This window comes from Emys orbicularis, chromosome 11 (assembly GCF_028017835.1).
Source record: "Emys orbicularis isolate rEmyOrb1 chromosome 11, rEmyOrb1.hap1, whole genome shotgun sequence".
Taxonomy (NCBI): domain Eukaryota; kingdom Metazoa; phylum Chordata; order Testudines; family Emydidae; genus Emys; species Emys orbicularis.
The window spans coordinates 55,421,707-55,440,167 of NC_088693.1; the positions used below are offsets into that span (position 1 = coordinate 55,421,707).

The 18,461-nt window shown below is 38.8% G+C and overlaps 1 protein-coding gene across 1 annotated transcript in view; it reads right to left on the reverse strand.

Moving 5' to 3' along the window:
- Positions 1–18,461, reverse strand: part of DNAH7 (dynein axonemal heavy chain 7) — a 248,396-nt gene that overhangs the window by 109,672 nt on the left and 120,263 nt on the right. Inside the window, exons 30-35 of the mRNA XM_065413626.1 lie at positions 13,387–13,536; positions 11,900–12,082; positions 10,862–11,038; positions 10,416–10,547; positions 7,045–7,269; positions 3,647–3,844 (exon numbers count right to left, since the gene is read on the reverse strand). Of these exons, the coding sequence (XP_065269698.1) occupies positions 3,647–3,844; positions 7,045–7,269; positions 10,416–10,547; positions 10,862–11,038; positions 11,900–12,082; positions 13,387–13,536 (1,065 nt within the window). The remainder of the gene's footprint in view (positions 1–3,646; positions 3,845–7,044; positions 7,270–10,415; positions 10,548–10,861; positions 11,039–11,899; positions 12,083–13,386; positions 13,537–18,461) is intronic.

Sequence of the window (18,461 nt, forward strand, 5' to 3'; positions counted from 1 at the left end):
GAACTGAGGAAGTTCTGTTTCTCCAAACCTGACTTTGAAGTTCAAGCCTTTCTCATGGGAAAGAAGGACTTGGCTTTGAAGAATGTTTATTCTACTCTCCCATATAAGTAAACCCATGAGCTGGAAATATGAGAATATTTCAAGTTTGTGATGTATCTGTGTTACTGAACCTTAGTTAAGGGTCAGCAGTTGCATCCCTAAATTCCTGAGGTATAGGAATGGATAAAGGTGAATGCCATCAGCCCTCAACTTGGCTATTATCACCACCAATACCAGTATGAACACCCTCAATATAGACAAAAGAACAAACAGAATAATTTTGTACTGGTAGTGTTTGTTACTGTGTAAAAATCACAGAAATAAGTTATGACATCTTTGTTGGGAACATGGGGAAAAGGACGGTTTTGCTATGTTTTAATTAACTCCTTTGGGGTTTGGAGGTTTAAAAGACAGAATTTATGTATCCCTGTATTATCTGCTGCCACTCCTACCATGATTTTGTCAAACAACATTTAATTTCTGAGGATTCCTAAGTGAGTTGTTGCTAACTTGGAAAGGGGATTCCCCTGATCTTCAGTAACCACTATTTTATCCTATAGGCTCGATTGGAGGCTGTTGAGGTACAATGCTGCAGCCCCACAGTCTGCTCTTCTAGCATCACATCAGAAATTTTCTGCAAGCATATAATATTTCAAAAACTTTTCCTTTATCAGGTTGTAAAAGATTAGAGTAAACAACAGACTTGTATTTTAAATTAATAAATCTAGCTGAATGTTCTTAATTACACATATCATACTTTTGCTTTTGTGTTCTTTCAAAATAGCTATGAACTGTAGTGTCAAATACTACTGCTCCAATTTTAGTGTAATGTGTGCAAAACACAACAGATTACTTTTGAGTTAATTAGCAATGTGGCTACATAGATCCTAAATATAGCAATCAAATATGAATTTGTCAAATGTAGCGATGTGGCACAGCTTGTTAAAATTGCGGCTGTTCCTCCTCCCAGAATGCTCAAGTTCTAGTATTAATCTGTATATCTGTAACATGATTTTCACAATATCGTCATAGTCCTTTAGATTGACTTTCACCCCAGGTAATTCCAGGACAGAATATACCTCCCCCTAATTCATGGATAGGACCAAGGGGCTGTATCATTGGACATCTGTTGCTGCTATTATGGCCTATAGGATGGAACAATGGCCACCAATTCAGAGGTTTGCAACTACTGGATCTGAATAAGCATTCATCCAATAGCTCCTCTCCCAGCCCACTCTAATGGCCCCTTTGGTACTTATTCTGGGACCAGTGCAGAACCCCATCTCTACAGAGCACGGGGGGAAAAAGTCCTCTCCTGGGTATTTTACCAATGCACCCTTACCATGAGAGGAGGGGTTTCAAGAGGTTTAAGTGGAGCAGAGAACATGAAACATAGCCCCCCCAAATTAGATGAATTTTACCCTTTGAAAGCTCAATAAATTGGCAGGATTGTCATTCTCTACCCAGTGAAGGTCCATCATAATAGATGCAGGTCAGGAATGAGAGATATTAGCATAATTTGTTTGGAAAAGCCTATATTGTACAAGTCAGCACTAGACAACAATATGACACTTCCATTTTCACCAGTAATAAAATTTCAGCAACCATATTACAGAGATTTTAATTGATTATTCAGTTACACTTTCCTAATATTTCATCAATATGACAACATAAAAGTTAAATTAAACAAAGCCCGCTATATTCCTAAATTGCAATTTTAATTTTCCAATGTTGTTAATGAATAGTGAGTTTATAAAAATCAGAATCAGCACTAATGAAAAAAGCCACTTTCCTGAATAACTCCAGTGAAGAGTTGTTCTAATCACAGATAGCATTAGCACAATGATTAATTGTATTAATAACACTTTAATTATGGTGGGGGGAGTGGACGAGAGAGAGAGAGAGAAATGTTTGTACGTTGACAATAAATCTTCAGAGAATTTTAATAGAGGTTTGATTGGGATCATAAATATACATGTCCTAGATAATGAATCTATAACTTCATGCAATGTAGTTGTAGCTATGTTGGTCCCAGGATATTAGAGAGACAAGATGGGTGAGGTGTAATGTCTTTTACTGGACCAACTTCTGTTGGTGAGAGAGGCAAGGCTGTCTCTCTCATCAACAAAAGTTGGTCCAATAAAAGATATTACAGCTCACCCATCTTGTCTCTCTCGAACTTCACGTACATGGATAATTAATTTAACTCAAAGGCGCTTTGCTGGGGGAAAAGTAATCCTTTGATATTTTTGTTTAGTACTTGCACTCCTAAAGGTAAGCAACATTATACTGAAAATAATTTTATTTTTATATTTATCCAAAGCAATCATAATAACTTTTAGAGTAATGTAAAGCATTCTGATAATTTGTTTAAAACAAAATTCCTCTCTATACCAAACAATATTTTCCATAGTAAACACTGACAGACTCTTCAAAGTTGAATATACTATACCAGTTCAACTGTAAGACCTTATATTTTTTCTTGAAACCATGTTTATTCTCTATTTTAAGAGTTTAATTACAGAATGAATGTGTGTATCATTATTTTGCCTCTCAGCTACATAATTTTTTTGATAAACAAAGCCCTGATAGACAAAGAGATACTGTTTTTACCACCTTGTAAACTTCCAATAAACAGAAAACAGACTTGTCAAGAAATCTGAGATATAATCAAGCACTATATAATAGGCCATTTGCTAAAAGTAATCCATAGGATTATTTTGACAAGGAACAAATCATTATAAACTGTTTTTGTCAGTCAAGCTCTCATTGGCTCCCTCAAGTGAGCCTAAATGCCCAAAAATTCATGTCAGATGGAATTTGCAGTCTACTATGCACACTCACTTTACTTGGTGAATTAGTAAAGTCTACACAGTTGCACCAATGATACACTGGAATTTTAAAGAATCTTGTGATCACAATAATAAAAGGAAAGTTATAATAGAATAATACAGTAGAAGCAATAATACAAACAAAGTTTTATCAGCATGTTCTGGTGATGCCAATAAATCATGACACTAGAGCTTAAGGCCTCAATTCAGCAAAGCACTTAAGTATGTGCTTAACTTTAAAGTTGACAGGACTTAAGACATGCTTAAAGTTACGCATGTGCTTACATTCTTTGCTGTATAGGGATGATTTTCTGAATCAGGGCCTAAGTGGTGTTTTAGCAGAACCCCAAGGCTGAATTTTCTTGCTCAGAAATATTTTTTATAACATACTAGTATATTTCAACTTAAATTATATTTCTATATACTGGATTCACACCATAGCATTATGATTTATCTCGCTGCCATTGGGGGTGAATGCCAAACTTTAAAAGCAGCAAAGGCCAAGGTGTGTATCATGTATCAGGAGCAAAAGATTTTCTTTTTCCCCTCACAGTTACACAGGATGAACACAGTACTGTTATTTGAACTTAATAAAAACTGGTGAACTTTTCTGATCTACATGTTTAATAAATAAAACTAATATTAGCCATAATTTCACATCTGAATGTCCAGTAATTTGTTTCTCTATTTGCTTTTATCTACAATTTTGGCAGTTTAGTCTTCACCATACACATTTTAAACCATATATAGTTTCAGTTTAAAAAAACAACACTTACAATAATATAGATACTCTTTCCAGTTCCTGTTGGCCCCACAAATATAGAAGGTTTTTGATGCACTGTCAGCAACTCCATTAACGCAGAGTATCGAATAGTATCCAGAGTTGGAACAATGATTTCATTAAACATCATATCTCGAGATATGGGAGGAGCTGATTTGAGTGTTTCCACCCAGGGTTCCCATAATCCTGCTCCCTGTTTTAAATTATATGAATATTCAAACATTTAATAGTAAGCAGTAAAACCAAAAAGGTCAGTATTAATATAGTGGATTGTATTATAGATGAACACTTAAAGGATAATCACTACTAAAAGTTGTTATTTTCATGTTTGTTTCAGTATCAAAAATTGGACTACACTTAACCAGTTTTGTGCTTTCAATTAAATATAGAGAACCAGCTGTTGCTTATATGAGCAAAGACATAAAGATAAAGATTTTGTTCTAAAGAAAATAAACAATTACTGGAACTTTTCAGGCCAATTTATCACTAGAAAAAAAAAATTCTTACCTGATAATTTTCTCTCTTTTAGCAACTTCTCTCCTAATTCATCACTAATATGTGATATCTCTCTGTGGAATTCAGAGTCCAATGTGGCTGGAGTCTCCAGGACTAAGCCCCACCCTTCATCTCAAGCCACCAGAAGACTTCGTTAAAGGTGCAGAAATACTCCAGTAACCAATTATTGTCATTATGACAACAATTTGTAATTACTGACAAGCCTTAAGGAAATTATTGTGTGCAAGTCTCCCTTTAGAGAAAGATTTCAATATGTTAACAAATCATATTCCTGACATTTACCAGACTACCAGAGTGAGATGAATAGAGAGAAGTTGCTAACAGAAAGAAAATTATCAGGTAAGAAATTTCTCATTCTGCTGCACAACTTCTCTCCTCATTCATCACTAAAGGAAAGCAGTGAGTAGTGAATCACACAAATAGACAAAAAAAGAATAAGCAGAGTTTTAATTATTATCAGAGTAGAATAATAGACAGAAATACGAATTACCCCCATATAGAGCAAGATATTTGCAATTTAAGGAATTATTTGTGAAGCTACGCAACAACACCTTTCTATCAAAGGATGCCTCTGCAGAGAAATGGAGCCTACTTTGCAAACCTTTCCCAGATGAGGTTCATACACTTTTCCACACAGTACCACTGGGGAACTTATAGAGGGAGCATTAACTCCTTCTTCAGCATTCCCAGGTGCTTACCATGCCAACCGGTGCAAGATTTTAACAGATTGTCTGCAACAACTTTGAGGCCCTCAGATTCTGGCATTTTGGACAGAATCAGTTGAACAGGATACAACTGGCAAATGTATTCCATACACTTGGGATATATCTTCAGAACTCCAGAACTAATTATTTATGACACAACCTTCTTAAGGGGTAGTAAGGATTGCTACTCTTAAGAGCTGGGTGAAACCTTAATATGGCTTGAGCTAAAACCTCTTTAAACTGATGCATCCACCATTTAAGTCATTTGTAAGAGACAGTTAAGGGGCCACACCTAAAACAAAGCCTAACAGAGTCTTCCCAGAAACTAGCAACAGTAGGCAAAGGGTTCAACTGGGTATTGAGACCAGGTGGATATAGGGTGGAGGTGGGGAGAGAATATACAGAAACTGAAAACAGACTGAAAGAGACACATGAAGGAACAGCTGAAATATGTGGCTTATCCTGGAAGAAACCTGGGGAAAGGTTTTTTGGGTTACAGTGTAGGCTGAAAAGTGTGCTCTTGGTGTAGTGAGCAAAAGAAGCCATTTCCTACTATTTGGTTCAGAGACACACAACTTTGTACATTATTTGTAAACAAACAAAACTGCATCAAAAATATCTATCACCAATTTCTATTCCAAACTATGACTCACTGCTCAGTTAGAAAAGGGTCAACAGTACAAAATGAGGGTCAACAGTACAAAATGATGGGAGAACTATTTTCCAATAATTGTGGAAGGAAGAATTTACCTGGAATGGAAAGGTTTCTGGAGCTATACACTGAAAAATGATGAATAGGCCTGTTTCTCTGATCATGGCACTAACTGACACGTTATCTATGAACATGTACATATGCATAACTTGTGACCTAAGTCTTGCTGTAACAACTAAGAACCTTTTCTTAAGGCTCTGGATGCAGAAGATAGAGCAAAAGGAAGAGTCTTGTACAGGAACTGTGAGCTCTCAGACACAAATGCTCTTTGTCTTTGTCATGCTGATGATTTTGTTGGTTTGAAGGAAAGTTTAATCTGAGTTTCTTTGGAAGCTTCTTCTCCAGATTTTCCCCTTGGGTTAGGGTAATGCTATCTTTTTGGATACCCTTGGAGTTAGTAGTTACCAAAGGATTGCTATGCTAGCTTTCATGGTGAGGGTTGAGGCTTCCTGCTATCTCAGCTACTAATTTCTCTACTATTTTCCCAAACAACTGCTCCCCTGCACATTTGGATGCACAAGATATCTGTTTAGGATGACTGATTGCTATTCACAGGTATAGCACAGCTTTCTTACAGCTATCAATTATTAGAAGCCATTGCTCTAGTCACAAATCACATCAATGATCTGACCAAGGCAGAATCCAAGACATCTCACTCCAAGCAAGGATCATACTCCCTAGATCATGAGCCACCACTTGCTTGCCACCAAGAAGGGTTCCCTTACCAAGTATATGAAAAACCTTTGCTCTGAATGGCTATATCTGAGGCCCTTGTTGAGACTTCCCATGGTGGAGTCATGGTTTTGGGTCGGAGGTTGAGTCCCTAGCACAGCTTTCCAACTCAAAGCACCATGATCTCGAAAAGGTTGGTGGCTTTTGGCAGCACGGCACAGTTCATCCTCACAAGTCCCATGCCCTGGCAGAGCAAAGATCAGTAGCTTGCAGTAGCAGGGCATAGCTCACGCTCTGAGGTTCCCAAAAAACTATCTATAGCACCTCAAGGACTTGTTTCAATGTTTGCATGGCTTCTCTTCTGCTGGGAGGAGGAGCAGAGAGACCCCACTCGATCAGTGCTGTCTTGGAGAAATCAGAGGGTTAGAGCCTAAATATTCCAGTGCTTCCTCAGCTGATGAGAGGCAGCAAAGATGCAGGAACTGAAATGAAGCCATTTCTGCAAGAAAATGAATTAAAATTAAAAAATTATAAAACAAAGTGGTTGGTACAAACTGAACTGTCAACTTGTTCCACCACCAGAAGTAGAAATTCTGGTGACCTGAGTTGATGGGCAGAGCTTAGTCCTGGAGCAACAACAATGGACTGCCTCTGAATTTCACAGGTAGGCGGTATTGTTACCCATTCATAATGAATGAGAGAATCTGTGCAACAGAAATTATACCATATAATCTTCAAAAAAAAGATTACTTCAGAATGGGTGTCCCCATTTTGTTTTGTAATCCTCACCTTTTTGACAAACCGATATTCATAAATTGTTCCCTCTGTAGGAAATGGAACTGTGAAGGTCTTTGAAGATAGTTGGTCAATACCACTCAGCAATTTATATTTTTCTCTTGTTTCCTCACTAATTGGTCCATCAAGTATTTCTCGCACAATCTTGTCAAATTTTAGTCGATCATCTTCCTTACAGCTAGCTCCTACAGACCAGATCAGTGAAAACAGGAAAATACCCTAGAGTGGGGGTGGGGAGAATATAAAGTAGTTCTTCAGTAGCTGTGTATTACAATATGCCTATCCTTTGCTCACTGAAATCAATGAGAACTTTGCCATTGAATGCAGTAGGAGCCGACTGGGACAAATGTCTTAACATATAAATTAAATATATAATAAAATATTACAGAAGTAATGAAATATGACAGGGAATGTATTACACTTATATGACAGCTCAATCTGTGTTCTCTTGTGGATTCCAGTACTTGAGAAAGCCTTTTATAGGAATGCAACATGTGATCTTATTTATTCATTGGCTTGTTCTTTTAAAACAGCAATTCATTTCTTTATTTGCTGAACACCATATAAAGGAGCTTAGCCTTCTGACTCAAGGAGCTTACATTGTTAAATAAATAATACAATATCAATATTTCACTAGATGACCTTCTATGGGCCCTATTCATCATTGCCTTACTTCCCCTTTGCACCAACTAAGGTCCCAATCCTGCAAACACTTAGAGATATGCTTAACTTTGTTCTCATGATTGAAAACAATAGAACTACTCTCAGCAGTAAAGTCAAGAGTGGGCATAATTGTTTGCAAGATCGGGCTTTCAGCGGGTGCAAAGGGGCTGGAGAGCAGGGTAAAGCTCCCTACTGGAAATATCTTTGGTGAAGAAGATCCCTGAATAGGAGCATGTCAAGCTGCTGCCCTTCTGTCCTGGACCAGCACCTGGCACTACAGATTTACCTTTGAAAACATTTTTTCAAATTTTATTTTCAATATAAGACCACCCTATGTATAATGAAAATTCTTTTGTTGGTTAGTTAAGGATCAATCATTCAAGGATCAATCTATATCTATCATCAGCTGGACAAAAACACCCTTATAAATACTCTGTCAAAAATAAGTTACCATTATAGCTGGTTAAATAATGTATTTTATTTTCTGTGAAAATTTTCAAATTTTCATCAATTTTTGGGGGGGTGTTGAAAAAAACCCTTTCAGGTTTTTTTATTTTGATATTTCCATGAAAACCTGACAAATTTTGACAAGGATAGAAATTTTCTCATTAAAATTTCAATTTTGTCAAAAGCCATTTTTTGTTGTAAAAAAGTTTCAGTGAAAACATTTCAACCAGCTCTAATTACTACTGCGTAATATTGATATCACACTGGGAAACTGGAATTACTGTTCAAACCAATTGGTAATGAACAGTAAATGATAAGTTAAAATGTTTTCAAAAGATTCATCAGCATGACCACAAAAAAATGTGTGAACTATGGGCCACATCCTCAGCTATCGTAAATCAGCATAACTCCTTTGAAGTTAATGGAACTATGTTGAGTTATATCAGCTGAGGATTTTACCCGTTGTCTACTATAACAATTGCATCTGTGTAAGCAACAAATGAGGCTCTATGGCTAGGAAGAACCTCATGCCAAAATCTTCAGTAATAGTGTCCAGCATCATAATAAAAACAATTTGTATCTTGCAAAATTGCTACTGTACAATCCATGTGTTTGGAGGTAGAGAATTGGTAATATTCACTGCACAGTGAAGCACAGAACTGAATAGTATATGAATAGGTTCTTATCTACTTATAAATACAGTATCAACCTGCAGTTATATTTAGAATGTACTGAAAGCATGTAAAAGACACTATGGTAGACAGTGGTGATGTAGGTTTGTGATCAGGATTTGGGATGAGGGGTGGTGTCTTCTTTTTGCACTGTCTATATGAGTATTATACCCACTCATCCCAAAGAATGCTTGCAGGGTTATACTTTCTCTGCCTCTGCCACCAGAAAAAATAAGTGCAGCAGATGGTCCTATTCCAGGAAAGATCCCCATGTTATTTTATATACTTCTTTCTGTTTACATCTCCAAAATTTTGGTTCCAGAGAAGGAAAATGGAGAAAGAGTGAACTGCTCACTAATGCGTAATAATTGGCTTGAAAAGCCAAGAAATTACAAGGAAAGGAGAGAAAGCTAAACCAGTAATTATGTCTACATTGCAGGCTTATCCTGGGTTCACACCGAGGTTGTAGCTAACTCCCCTCCCCACCCAAACCGTATTCATACAAAACCCTTATGCCCAGGCTTACATGTGCTTTGAACTGGGGCATAGGTTACAGCCCAGATTTTGCTTGAAGGTAGGCTCTGAACACATACACCTCTACCCCGATATAACGTGACCCGATATAACACGAATTCAGATAGAACGTGGTAAAGCAGCGCTCGGGGGGGGGGGGGGGGGCTGAGCGCTCCGGCGGATCAAAGCAAGTTCGATATAACACGGTTTCACCTATAACGCGGTAAGATTTTTTGGCTCCCGAGGACAGCGTTATATCGGGGTAGAGGTGTACTTTGAATTCAAGATGAAGCTAATGTCTGGGTAGCAAAGCTTAGGTTTTGATAGTCCTCAACAGATCCCAAGCCTGCATTTTCCTGCCCTTCTACCTACTCACTTCCCTCTTGTCTTTTGTGCACTGGAAGCTACCTGCTGGTTTATATACACCTGATCAGTGTTTAACCCTTCATTCCACATGGTCTGTTCTATTTCTGCAGTATTCAGCTCACCTCAGCCAAACAGTCCTAGAAGCTTCCATCTCAGCATGCTGCTAGCTGGCCAGAAGATCATACCAGGGTTCTGGTTAACCTCTGGTGTGACTAAGCAAAGAACATGATTTTGGGAGATGTACTCAAAATCATCATTGGTATGAAAACATCTCAAAGAGGTTTGTTGAGGTGAGGATCAAGCGGACCACTGTACAGTGAAGGGATCACATTAAAAACCTAAATATGGCCTACAACAAGGCAAAGGATGGGAACTGCAAGTCTGGCAACTTCTCATCTACCTGCCCTTACTACAAGGAGTCTGACCGGGTGCTTGCCACAGTCCCAAATATAGAACCAGATGCTATATAGCTTATTAACAGTTATTATAGTTATTATTTCAGTAAACCAGACATCAAAGACTAAAATGTGTGTTAATTAAAAAGTACCTAATAAGGAGGTAACAATTTTCCCCAGACAGAATTAACAAGATGTTTATTTTGATGACCAAAGATTGTCGATTTTATTGTTTATGGATCCATTTCTGGCTGTAAAGTCCAATTTGGGACTTACCAGTCTATGTGTTAAAAAGATGAATGTTGCTTACCTCAAGCCAAGAGAAAACATCACGTTCACTCATGGCTTTAATTTTGGCCTCATCAGCAAACTCATCCATCATGCAGTCCATTAGATTCATCAAGGATCGAACTAAGTTTGTGTCTGAAGTAGGAGACAATTCCTGAAATAACAGAAATGTTCTCTATGGCACATGTATTTAACTAATTGAAAAGAATCCAGTGTACATTTATTTATTACTTAGTACAGACATGACAATAATCCTCTATGGTGTATGTGCCAAAAACATATACTAGAGCAAAATAAAAATATAAATGAAAAAGACCATTCACAGGACAGAATTCCCAATATACATTATCTAAAAAAAATAAACATAAGTTGATAATGTTCTTTTGAAATGATTTGCTTGTTTGACACTTTTGAATTACCGCACTCATAAATTTGTTTTGCATCTCCTAAAAGCATTCTTTATCCTACCTTTGCACATTTTCTAATGAACTCAACAGAAAGTGGGACCATTCTCTCAAACAAGCCTACTATAAATTCTTTATGCATAGAGCTGACTCCAGGTGGCATTAGATTTAGCCAAGACACCATCAGTGGTCTCCAGCCTAACATGTGAGGCTCCATGTAGATCATGCCACATCTAGAAACCTACACAAAAAAAAGTATATCTGTTACCTTGTGTGACCTCTGTAGTTTTTCCTGCTGAAAAGAGCCTTAAATAATATCAAATGTCGTCCTATCCAGATTCTGAGGTCATTAGAAATTGGAGACAATTATACTATGCTGAACATAAAGATACATACATACCCCTCATCTCATCAGTGTGTGCTTTGGTGAACTCTGGGGGGAAATTCAAACACAACTTCAACACTGACTGGCCTGGTGGGGAAAGTGGGAGTATTCTCTACTTCAACCGATTTAGACCACAATAATCAATTTACAGCAGAGCATAAGTCGATAACTAGTAGTACCCAACCTGCCCTCTCATTGTTGATCTTTTATTCAATTTTAAGTCAACGTTCCTGATTATGCCAGATATCCTGTTGTGCTTCCAATATTATATGAGCTGCAGCTGATTGCACTTGCAGACTGGCGCTGAGGAGGAAGCTCACACCTTCCCCTGTTATCCATCTGGTAGATGCAATTAGATAGTGAGCCAGAGGTTCATTGAGCTTTGGTTTTACCAGAATTTGCCTGGTGGTTAATTTAAAGATTTGCTGTTTCTTTTTCCTTGTCAGAAATTCAAAAGGTCCTGAATGCTCTAGGTATGCTTTAAGGGACGTACATAACTTATCTCAGATAACATTCTTTGTCATTATCAACAACTTAAGAGTAATTGCTACAAAATGTTTTATTTTTTAAAAAAGTTGCATAAACACAAACTGTCACACAAGACATTGTTAATGCAAAGAAATTGGAAAAGAAGCTCCTTCACAATATTAACTTGCCACAAGGCTTCAGAATAACAGACTATATTTGATAACCACTCTTCCAAAAATGGATACTTACAGTAGCAGGGGAAGCAACTTCTAAATCCATTGGTTCAAAAATAAGGCTCATTTGCTGTGACATCTGAATGATCTCTCCACTCATGAGACATAGTTTCTTGTTATCATCCAACACAGTATTCATATTCTCAATCCATACTGCATCTACTGGTCCATCAAAAATCAACCATTTCCTGTCTGGTGTCTGGTTTACAGAAAATATTTTGAAAGAATATTTAGCCAAGTAAATTTGGAATATTTTAGATCTAGTATATTTCCACAAATTATATTTCTCTGAAAATGTGCTGAGAGCAAGGTTGTTACATTCAGAATTCATTTTTGGAAAATGAACATTATATATGAATATTATCTAGTCTTAAAACTTTTACAAACATATACTATGGTGGTCCTTAAAAGCTTGCTACCTTTGGGCCACATTCTGCCACTCTTACTCAGGCTGAGCAGTACATTATTTCTCAAATAGTGTAACTGATCCAGATTCTGCTATTTTTGCTCACGGTGAGCAGCATCTTGAAATCAATTGGACTACTAATAGAGTATGTTCATACTCAGCATGAGTAAGAAGATCCCAGTCTTACACATAGGTGCCAATGGGACTACTTGAGGAGTAAGATATATTCAATATGACTAAGTGTGCAGAATCTGGCCCATAGTAAGATACTACACAACGTGTGTAAACAACCATCAGCAGTATTCAAGGTATTTCCTGTGGGAAGTATAGGGAAGTACAAAGGGCCCACTTCCACAAACACTTACATGTGTGTAACTGGACTCACGTGAGTAGTCCCATCAACTTCAATACGTTACTAATGTGCTTCTGATGTGCTTAAGTTTATACAGGGTCAGAATCTAATACGGCAGATACTTGAGGTAACCTGCTCTTCATGTGCCAGATCCACCTCTCATTGTAGTCAAGGCAAAGATCATGAAGCTGTTTCCACTGAGTCAATGGCAATACTCTCATTAACTTCAGTAGTGTAGAGGCAGGGCCAATATTTGGTAAAATTGCCAAAGTTTAAGGGATACCACGTATAAGACTTAAATATTCATTGGAATACAAATGACCATATATAACATCTATTAACATTCCTAAACAGCAGAGTTACTCTTTAGGAACAGTTTCTTCCTGGTCGCTACACAGGTGTGCACCATGGGGAGTGATGCAAGGAGCCTCCCACAGGAGTACTACAGAAGGAGCCCAAGAAGTACTTGCTAGGAATGTGCAGAGCCAGGCCAAATTGCAGTCCCTGCACTCAGTTCTTACAGTCAAGGGAGCACAGACTGCTCCTTCCAGCGTGACCAATGGGGTCACAGGGCCATGTCTGGCTGCTCAGGGTGTACTAAGCTTCCATAAAGGTGTGTAGCAATGGTTGTCTCATTACAGGTTGTGCATACAAGGCACAATCAAGCCCCTACATATCAATATTGTATGTCTATCATAGAATTATTTTTTACATAGATCACAAAATACTTTAATCTTGTGCATACCAAGGAAGAAGCAAATGCTCTAAAGCTCACTGCCAGGATGCCATCTGACCATTCATGTGAGACTGGATCAAATTGTCCATACAGCTGCCCCATGGTTATAGACTTGGGATTTATTACAGTGATCTGAACCTTGTTTTCCTCCATCAGCCCCTAGATACACAAAAATAAAATGTATTTGATTCATACAGAGTTTAATTTATAGTGCCATCTATTTTATTTTGGTTTCTCCTATTTTATATAATTACATCTTAAAACTCCTAGTGCTGGGCCAAGAAGGACAAGAACTAATCTGTGCAAATTGAACTTTAAAGATGATCTGAAAATATTTTAAAGAAAAATACCCTAACTGTATCATAAGGAGCTGGAGGTCAAATTTTGTAACTAAACAATATCCTGATAAACGAAACGTAAAGAATGGCAGTCCAGTCCAGTGAATGGGGACCTAGATTGTGAGTTAAATGATCTGGGTTCTATTTCCACACCAACTGTGTGGCCTGAGACAAGTCCCTTCACCTCGCTGTGCCCCAGTTTCCCCATCTCTAAAATGGGAATAATGATGCCCTCCTTTGTAAAGTGTTTTGAGATCGACAGATGAAAATCATTATGTAAGGGCTAAGCACTATTGTTATTTAAAGCACATAAGGAGCTCTAATTTTACTTTTGGTTAACTTATGTTGACCCTTTTCTTCTGTCTCTGACATGATGTAACATTTTACACTACATGTATCTTATAGTTCTGAAGTGATAAGAAACCACTGTTTCATAGGAATGCATGGCAACCAAAAGTGACAACTCCCATCAGTTTGTTTGAGCACAGTCATGCTATGGCCTGTGGCCTGATAATATAGAAAACATGTGTCACACTGTGCTTACTCTGGGGAAAAATTCTGTCATAATTCTTTCTGGAAGTGAACGCTATTCTTCATTCCAAAAGCAGCACAATAGTATCAATTTCAGGATATCTTTATGAATCAGGAGTCAGGAATTCATTCATTCATGTTTAAGTGTTTTAACAGCCCTCCCCCTATGGACAGACATATCTTTCATTGGTTATGTTCCCTCCGTGAACTGTAAAATGTGGGAATTTTTATTATACTCTTTCAAAGGAAAGCCAACTGTTTCTGTAAGGATTTATGTTACAGCTCCTCCTTTCTGTCAAGGAGTCTGTATTGGATTATAACTTACCATGACATGCTTTTTTTAAAATTTCCCCAAAGAGAGAGTTGGGAAAAACTATAGTAAGTCAGTCAACCCAGGCTTTTAAGGAACGTCAGATAAAGTTGTTCATCTAAGCCAGTGGTGTTCAAACTTTTCCAGTCATGCCCCCCTTAGCATTAACAGAATCTGTCTGCACCCCCCCAACTCCCCCATTACTGCACAGCCAAGGCTTCCTCAGCAGCAGAGCTTGGGCTGAAGGCAGAGACGGGAGCGGAACTGGGGATGGAGGAGGAGCTGGGCTGGGGATAGAGAGGGCATGAGAGCAGAACTGGGCTGGGGGCGGAGCAGGGGGCGGAGTGGAGCTGGGGCTGGGAGTAAAGCGGGAGTGGGGTGGAATGGGATGAGGTACAGATCTGGCCTGGAGGTGGAGCTGGACCTGGAGGCAGAGCAGGACGGGGGCTGAACAGGGTTGGGGTCAGAGCTGGTTTGGGGACAGAGCAGGGCCCCCCCAGACCTTCCCAAAGTTCCTCTATGCCCCTTAGAGGGGTCCACCCCACAGTTTGGGGATCCCTGCTCTAAGCAAAGGAAAAGAGCACACTGACTATATTTCTGAAGAGGCTTGACTCATCATATCCATGGGAATATCAAACATGAAACAGTAACAAAATACGATGTCAGTTCTAGAATTTAACTATAATCACATAATATGGCCAACTCTATCCTTGTCTAATATTATAATACATAATAAAAATATTTATAATAAACAATAATAATAATAGATAATAATAATAAAATGCTCAAGCAACAAAATTTGGGTCGAGACTTCAAAATGACAAATTCCTTACCTGATAACTTTCTATTAGCAGCTTCCCTTCTAATTCACCACAAATGGGTAATGGTTCTCACCTGAGAAATTCAGAGGCAGTCCTATGTGTTTGCTGGTAGCTCCAAGACTAAGTTCTACCCATCAATTCAAGCCAATAGAACAGTTCTTCCAAAGATGTAGAAACATTCCAGTTTTTTATTAGCATTAGAAAAACAACTTAAATTTATATTGACTAGCCTTAAGGCAATGATGTATGTACGTCTCTCTTTCAAGAAAATTTCCAATTTGTATTCCAGTCATTTACCAGCTACCATGGTGAGATGGTTGAGAAAAGAAGCTGCTAACAGAAAGAAAATTATCAAGTAAGAAAGTTCTCATTCTGCTGTATAGCTTCTCTCCTTATTCATCACAAATAGGAAGTAGCAAGGAATGAATCCCAGAAATAGGGGGGAAAGAATAATGCAGAATTAATTATTATTACTGTAGAATAATATGCTAAAATATAAGTCCCCCCATATAAAGCAAAAGCTTTATAATATAAGAAACTATTTGGGAACCTAAAAGTATCACCTACCCACAAAGGAAGCTTTTGCAGAGGAATGGAAGCCTATTTTGGAGGTAATAGCAATGAAAAGAGCCAGCCACAGGCTTGTCTAATCTATCATTCTGATTCATCTTGACACCTGATGCTACTCAGATGGGGAGTCTAATGTGCCTATCTCTGGAACACCACTAGGGTTGGTGCCCATGTTTCTATGGTGCTTGTTTGTAGGACTCTAATCAACCACACTAGAGAAACTTCAGTGCAGCTGAAATTACCAGAACTTTGTGGTGATGAAGATGACTTATTTGTATTATGGTATCATTAATAAGGCCCCATTGTTGTTGGCACTGTATATACAAAGAGACAGTCTCTGACCCAGATAACTTTCTGTTTCCCCTCACACCAGAAATAAAATTTCACCAAATCAATTAATGTAATTTTCTGGTTGAGTTGTTCTTAGATAACAGAATATATAAATGATGGTAATGAAGGCCTACGGAACTATACATCTCTTCTGATGCCCAGGCTAATGTATGCGGTTCAGGTCTTCTTTGGGATTAAAAAGCAATGGGAATAGAACACCTTGCCTCTGAATTCCAGGGGCACCTCCTCCACCACTCCAAGCTCTAGAAGGGTGTTGACCACTTGTTTCAACTGTATCACATAAAAGGGGCCCTTATAAGGGATGGGGAAGGAGGATGGAAAGTAGGAAGTGCTTGAAATTGGATAGAATACCTCTTGTTTGTAATTTCTAGGGCCCAGTGATTGTAGGTGATCTGGTTCCAGGCCTCCCAAAGATAAAAAAGTGGTTGCCAAAAGGAAGCCGGAGGGGTATAGCTCCTGATATGGTTCTGATGAGTTCTCAACAATGGCATCAAACTTTCTGCTCTGAGATAGGTACAGGGTGTGCAACAGAGGAGAAAGAGCGTGAGTGCTTCCTACACTGGAACCTCTGCTTTTTCCTCAGGAGTTTTGACAACACCGGCAGATTGTAGTAATAAGAGGTAAAAGGACTCTGGCTGGTGAAGCTTTGGCGTCTGGCCTGCTTCCTCCTTGGGGCTGCTCCATATGCAGTCAGCAAGTGGAGAGTGGCTCTCAAATCCTTCAATGAACACAAAGCTTCAGCAGTTCAGGAATTAAATGAGTCACAACCTTCAAATGGCATGTCCTCGATCGTTGTTTGGACCTTCTTCAGTATTCTGGAATACTGGAGACATGAAGCCCTGGATACCTCAATCGAAGTGGCCATTAAATATGCTGCCATATCAGATGCATCTAGAGCAACATGTAGAGATGTTCAGGCCACTAACTGCCCTTCAGACACTAGGGAATTTAGCTCCTCCCTTTGATCTTGCGGAAGCTTCTCAATGAATCGTGACACCTTGTTTCAGTTTAGATTGTTGTATTTTGACAGAAGTGCCTGCTGTCACCTATTCAAAAGGCACATCTGGAGATTAGCTGAGGAGGAAACCTTCCTACTGAATAAATCAAGTTTTTTAGTTTCCTTCTTCCTTGGAATCATTTTTGCAGGTGTATATTGTTTGGACCTTTCATACACCAAGTGATCTTGGTACTAGATAACTGTAGACATGTTCAACTCCCAGAGAGGGAACTAGATAGTGTCAGTCTGCTTTCTTAGACACAGGTGCTACAGATGCTGGGGTCTGCCACAGATCTTTAGTCAGTTCCAACAATCATTCATTGATAGGTAAAACAAGCCTATCAAGCATGGAGGATGAAGAAGATCCACTACTTTTCAGGATTCTTCAACTCCCTCCATCAGAATTACTAAGGTGTCTGCCATGTGATGTAAAAGACATTAGAAAAATTCTAAAATAGTCCAGCTGGCTAGGAACAGAAGTCTCCTTGTCTGTACAGGAAGAGGATATTGCTGATGGAATCAATCAATCTTCTATGTCCTGCAGGTGGCTCTTCTTCACTGTCATCATCCTGTTGGTGCTACCTGTGACGCTGTAGATACTGACCTTCTTGAGCAGACCTACAATGTCTTGTAATGGAGAGAGATCAAATTCAGGGGATGGTGGCAGTAGAGGAAGGTTTTCTAGTTGGTTGCATACTCCAAGGAGCCCCATAATGCCTAGATTGTATGTGGTAAAGACAAGGGACTGAGGTCCATGGGGGTGGATACCAGGGTGAATATTCCGCACAAGATCCCTGAGGTCTGTTCTTGAAAGGATGATTCCTGGATTCCCTATCAGACAGTACTGTTTGCAAGAGTGAGGTGAATGAGTGTAGGATACCTCCCCATAATGTTCATAGAGAGAGGAAGGATACTTCTTTCCAGGGGAGAGCTATTAAGTCTGGGGTCACAGAGTGCTCTCAAATCCCCCCTCAACAACCAGAGCAAGAGTGCTCATAGATACCATGGCATTAGTAGTGAGTGGTACTAAGACAGAAACACCATTAGTGGCCTTAGAAGAGCAAAGATGACTCCGGTAGTGCGTTTACCACAAGATCATTCAGTACCAAGAAAGTCTTCCTACCAAGAAAGTCGATGCCAGAAACATCTGCACCATGGAGGTCAAC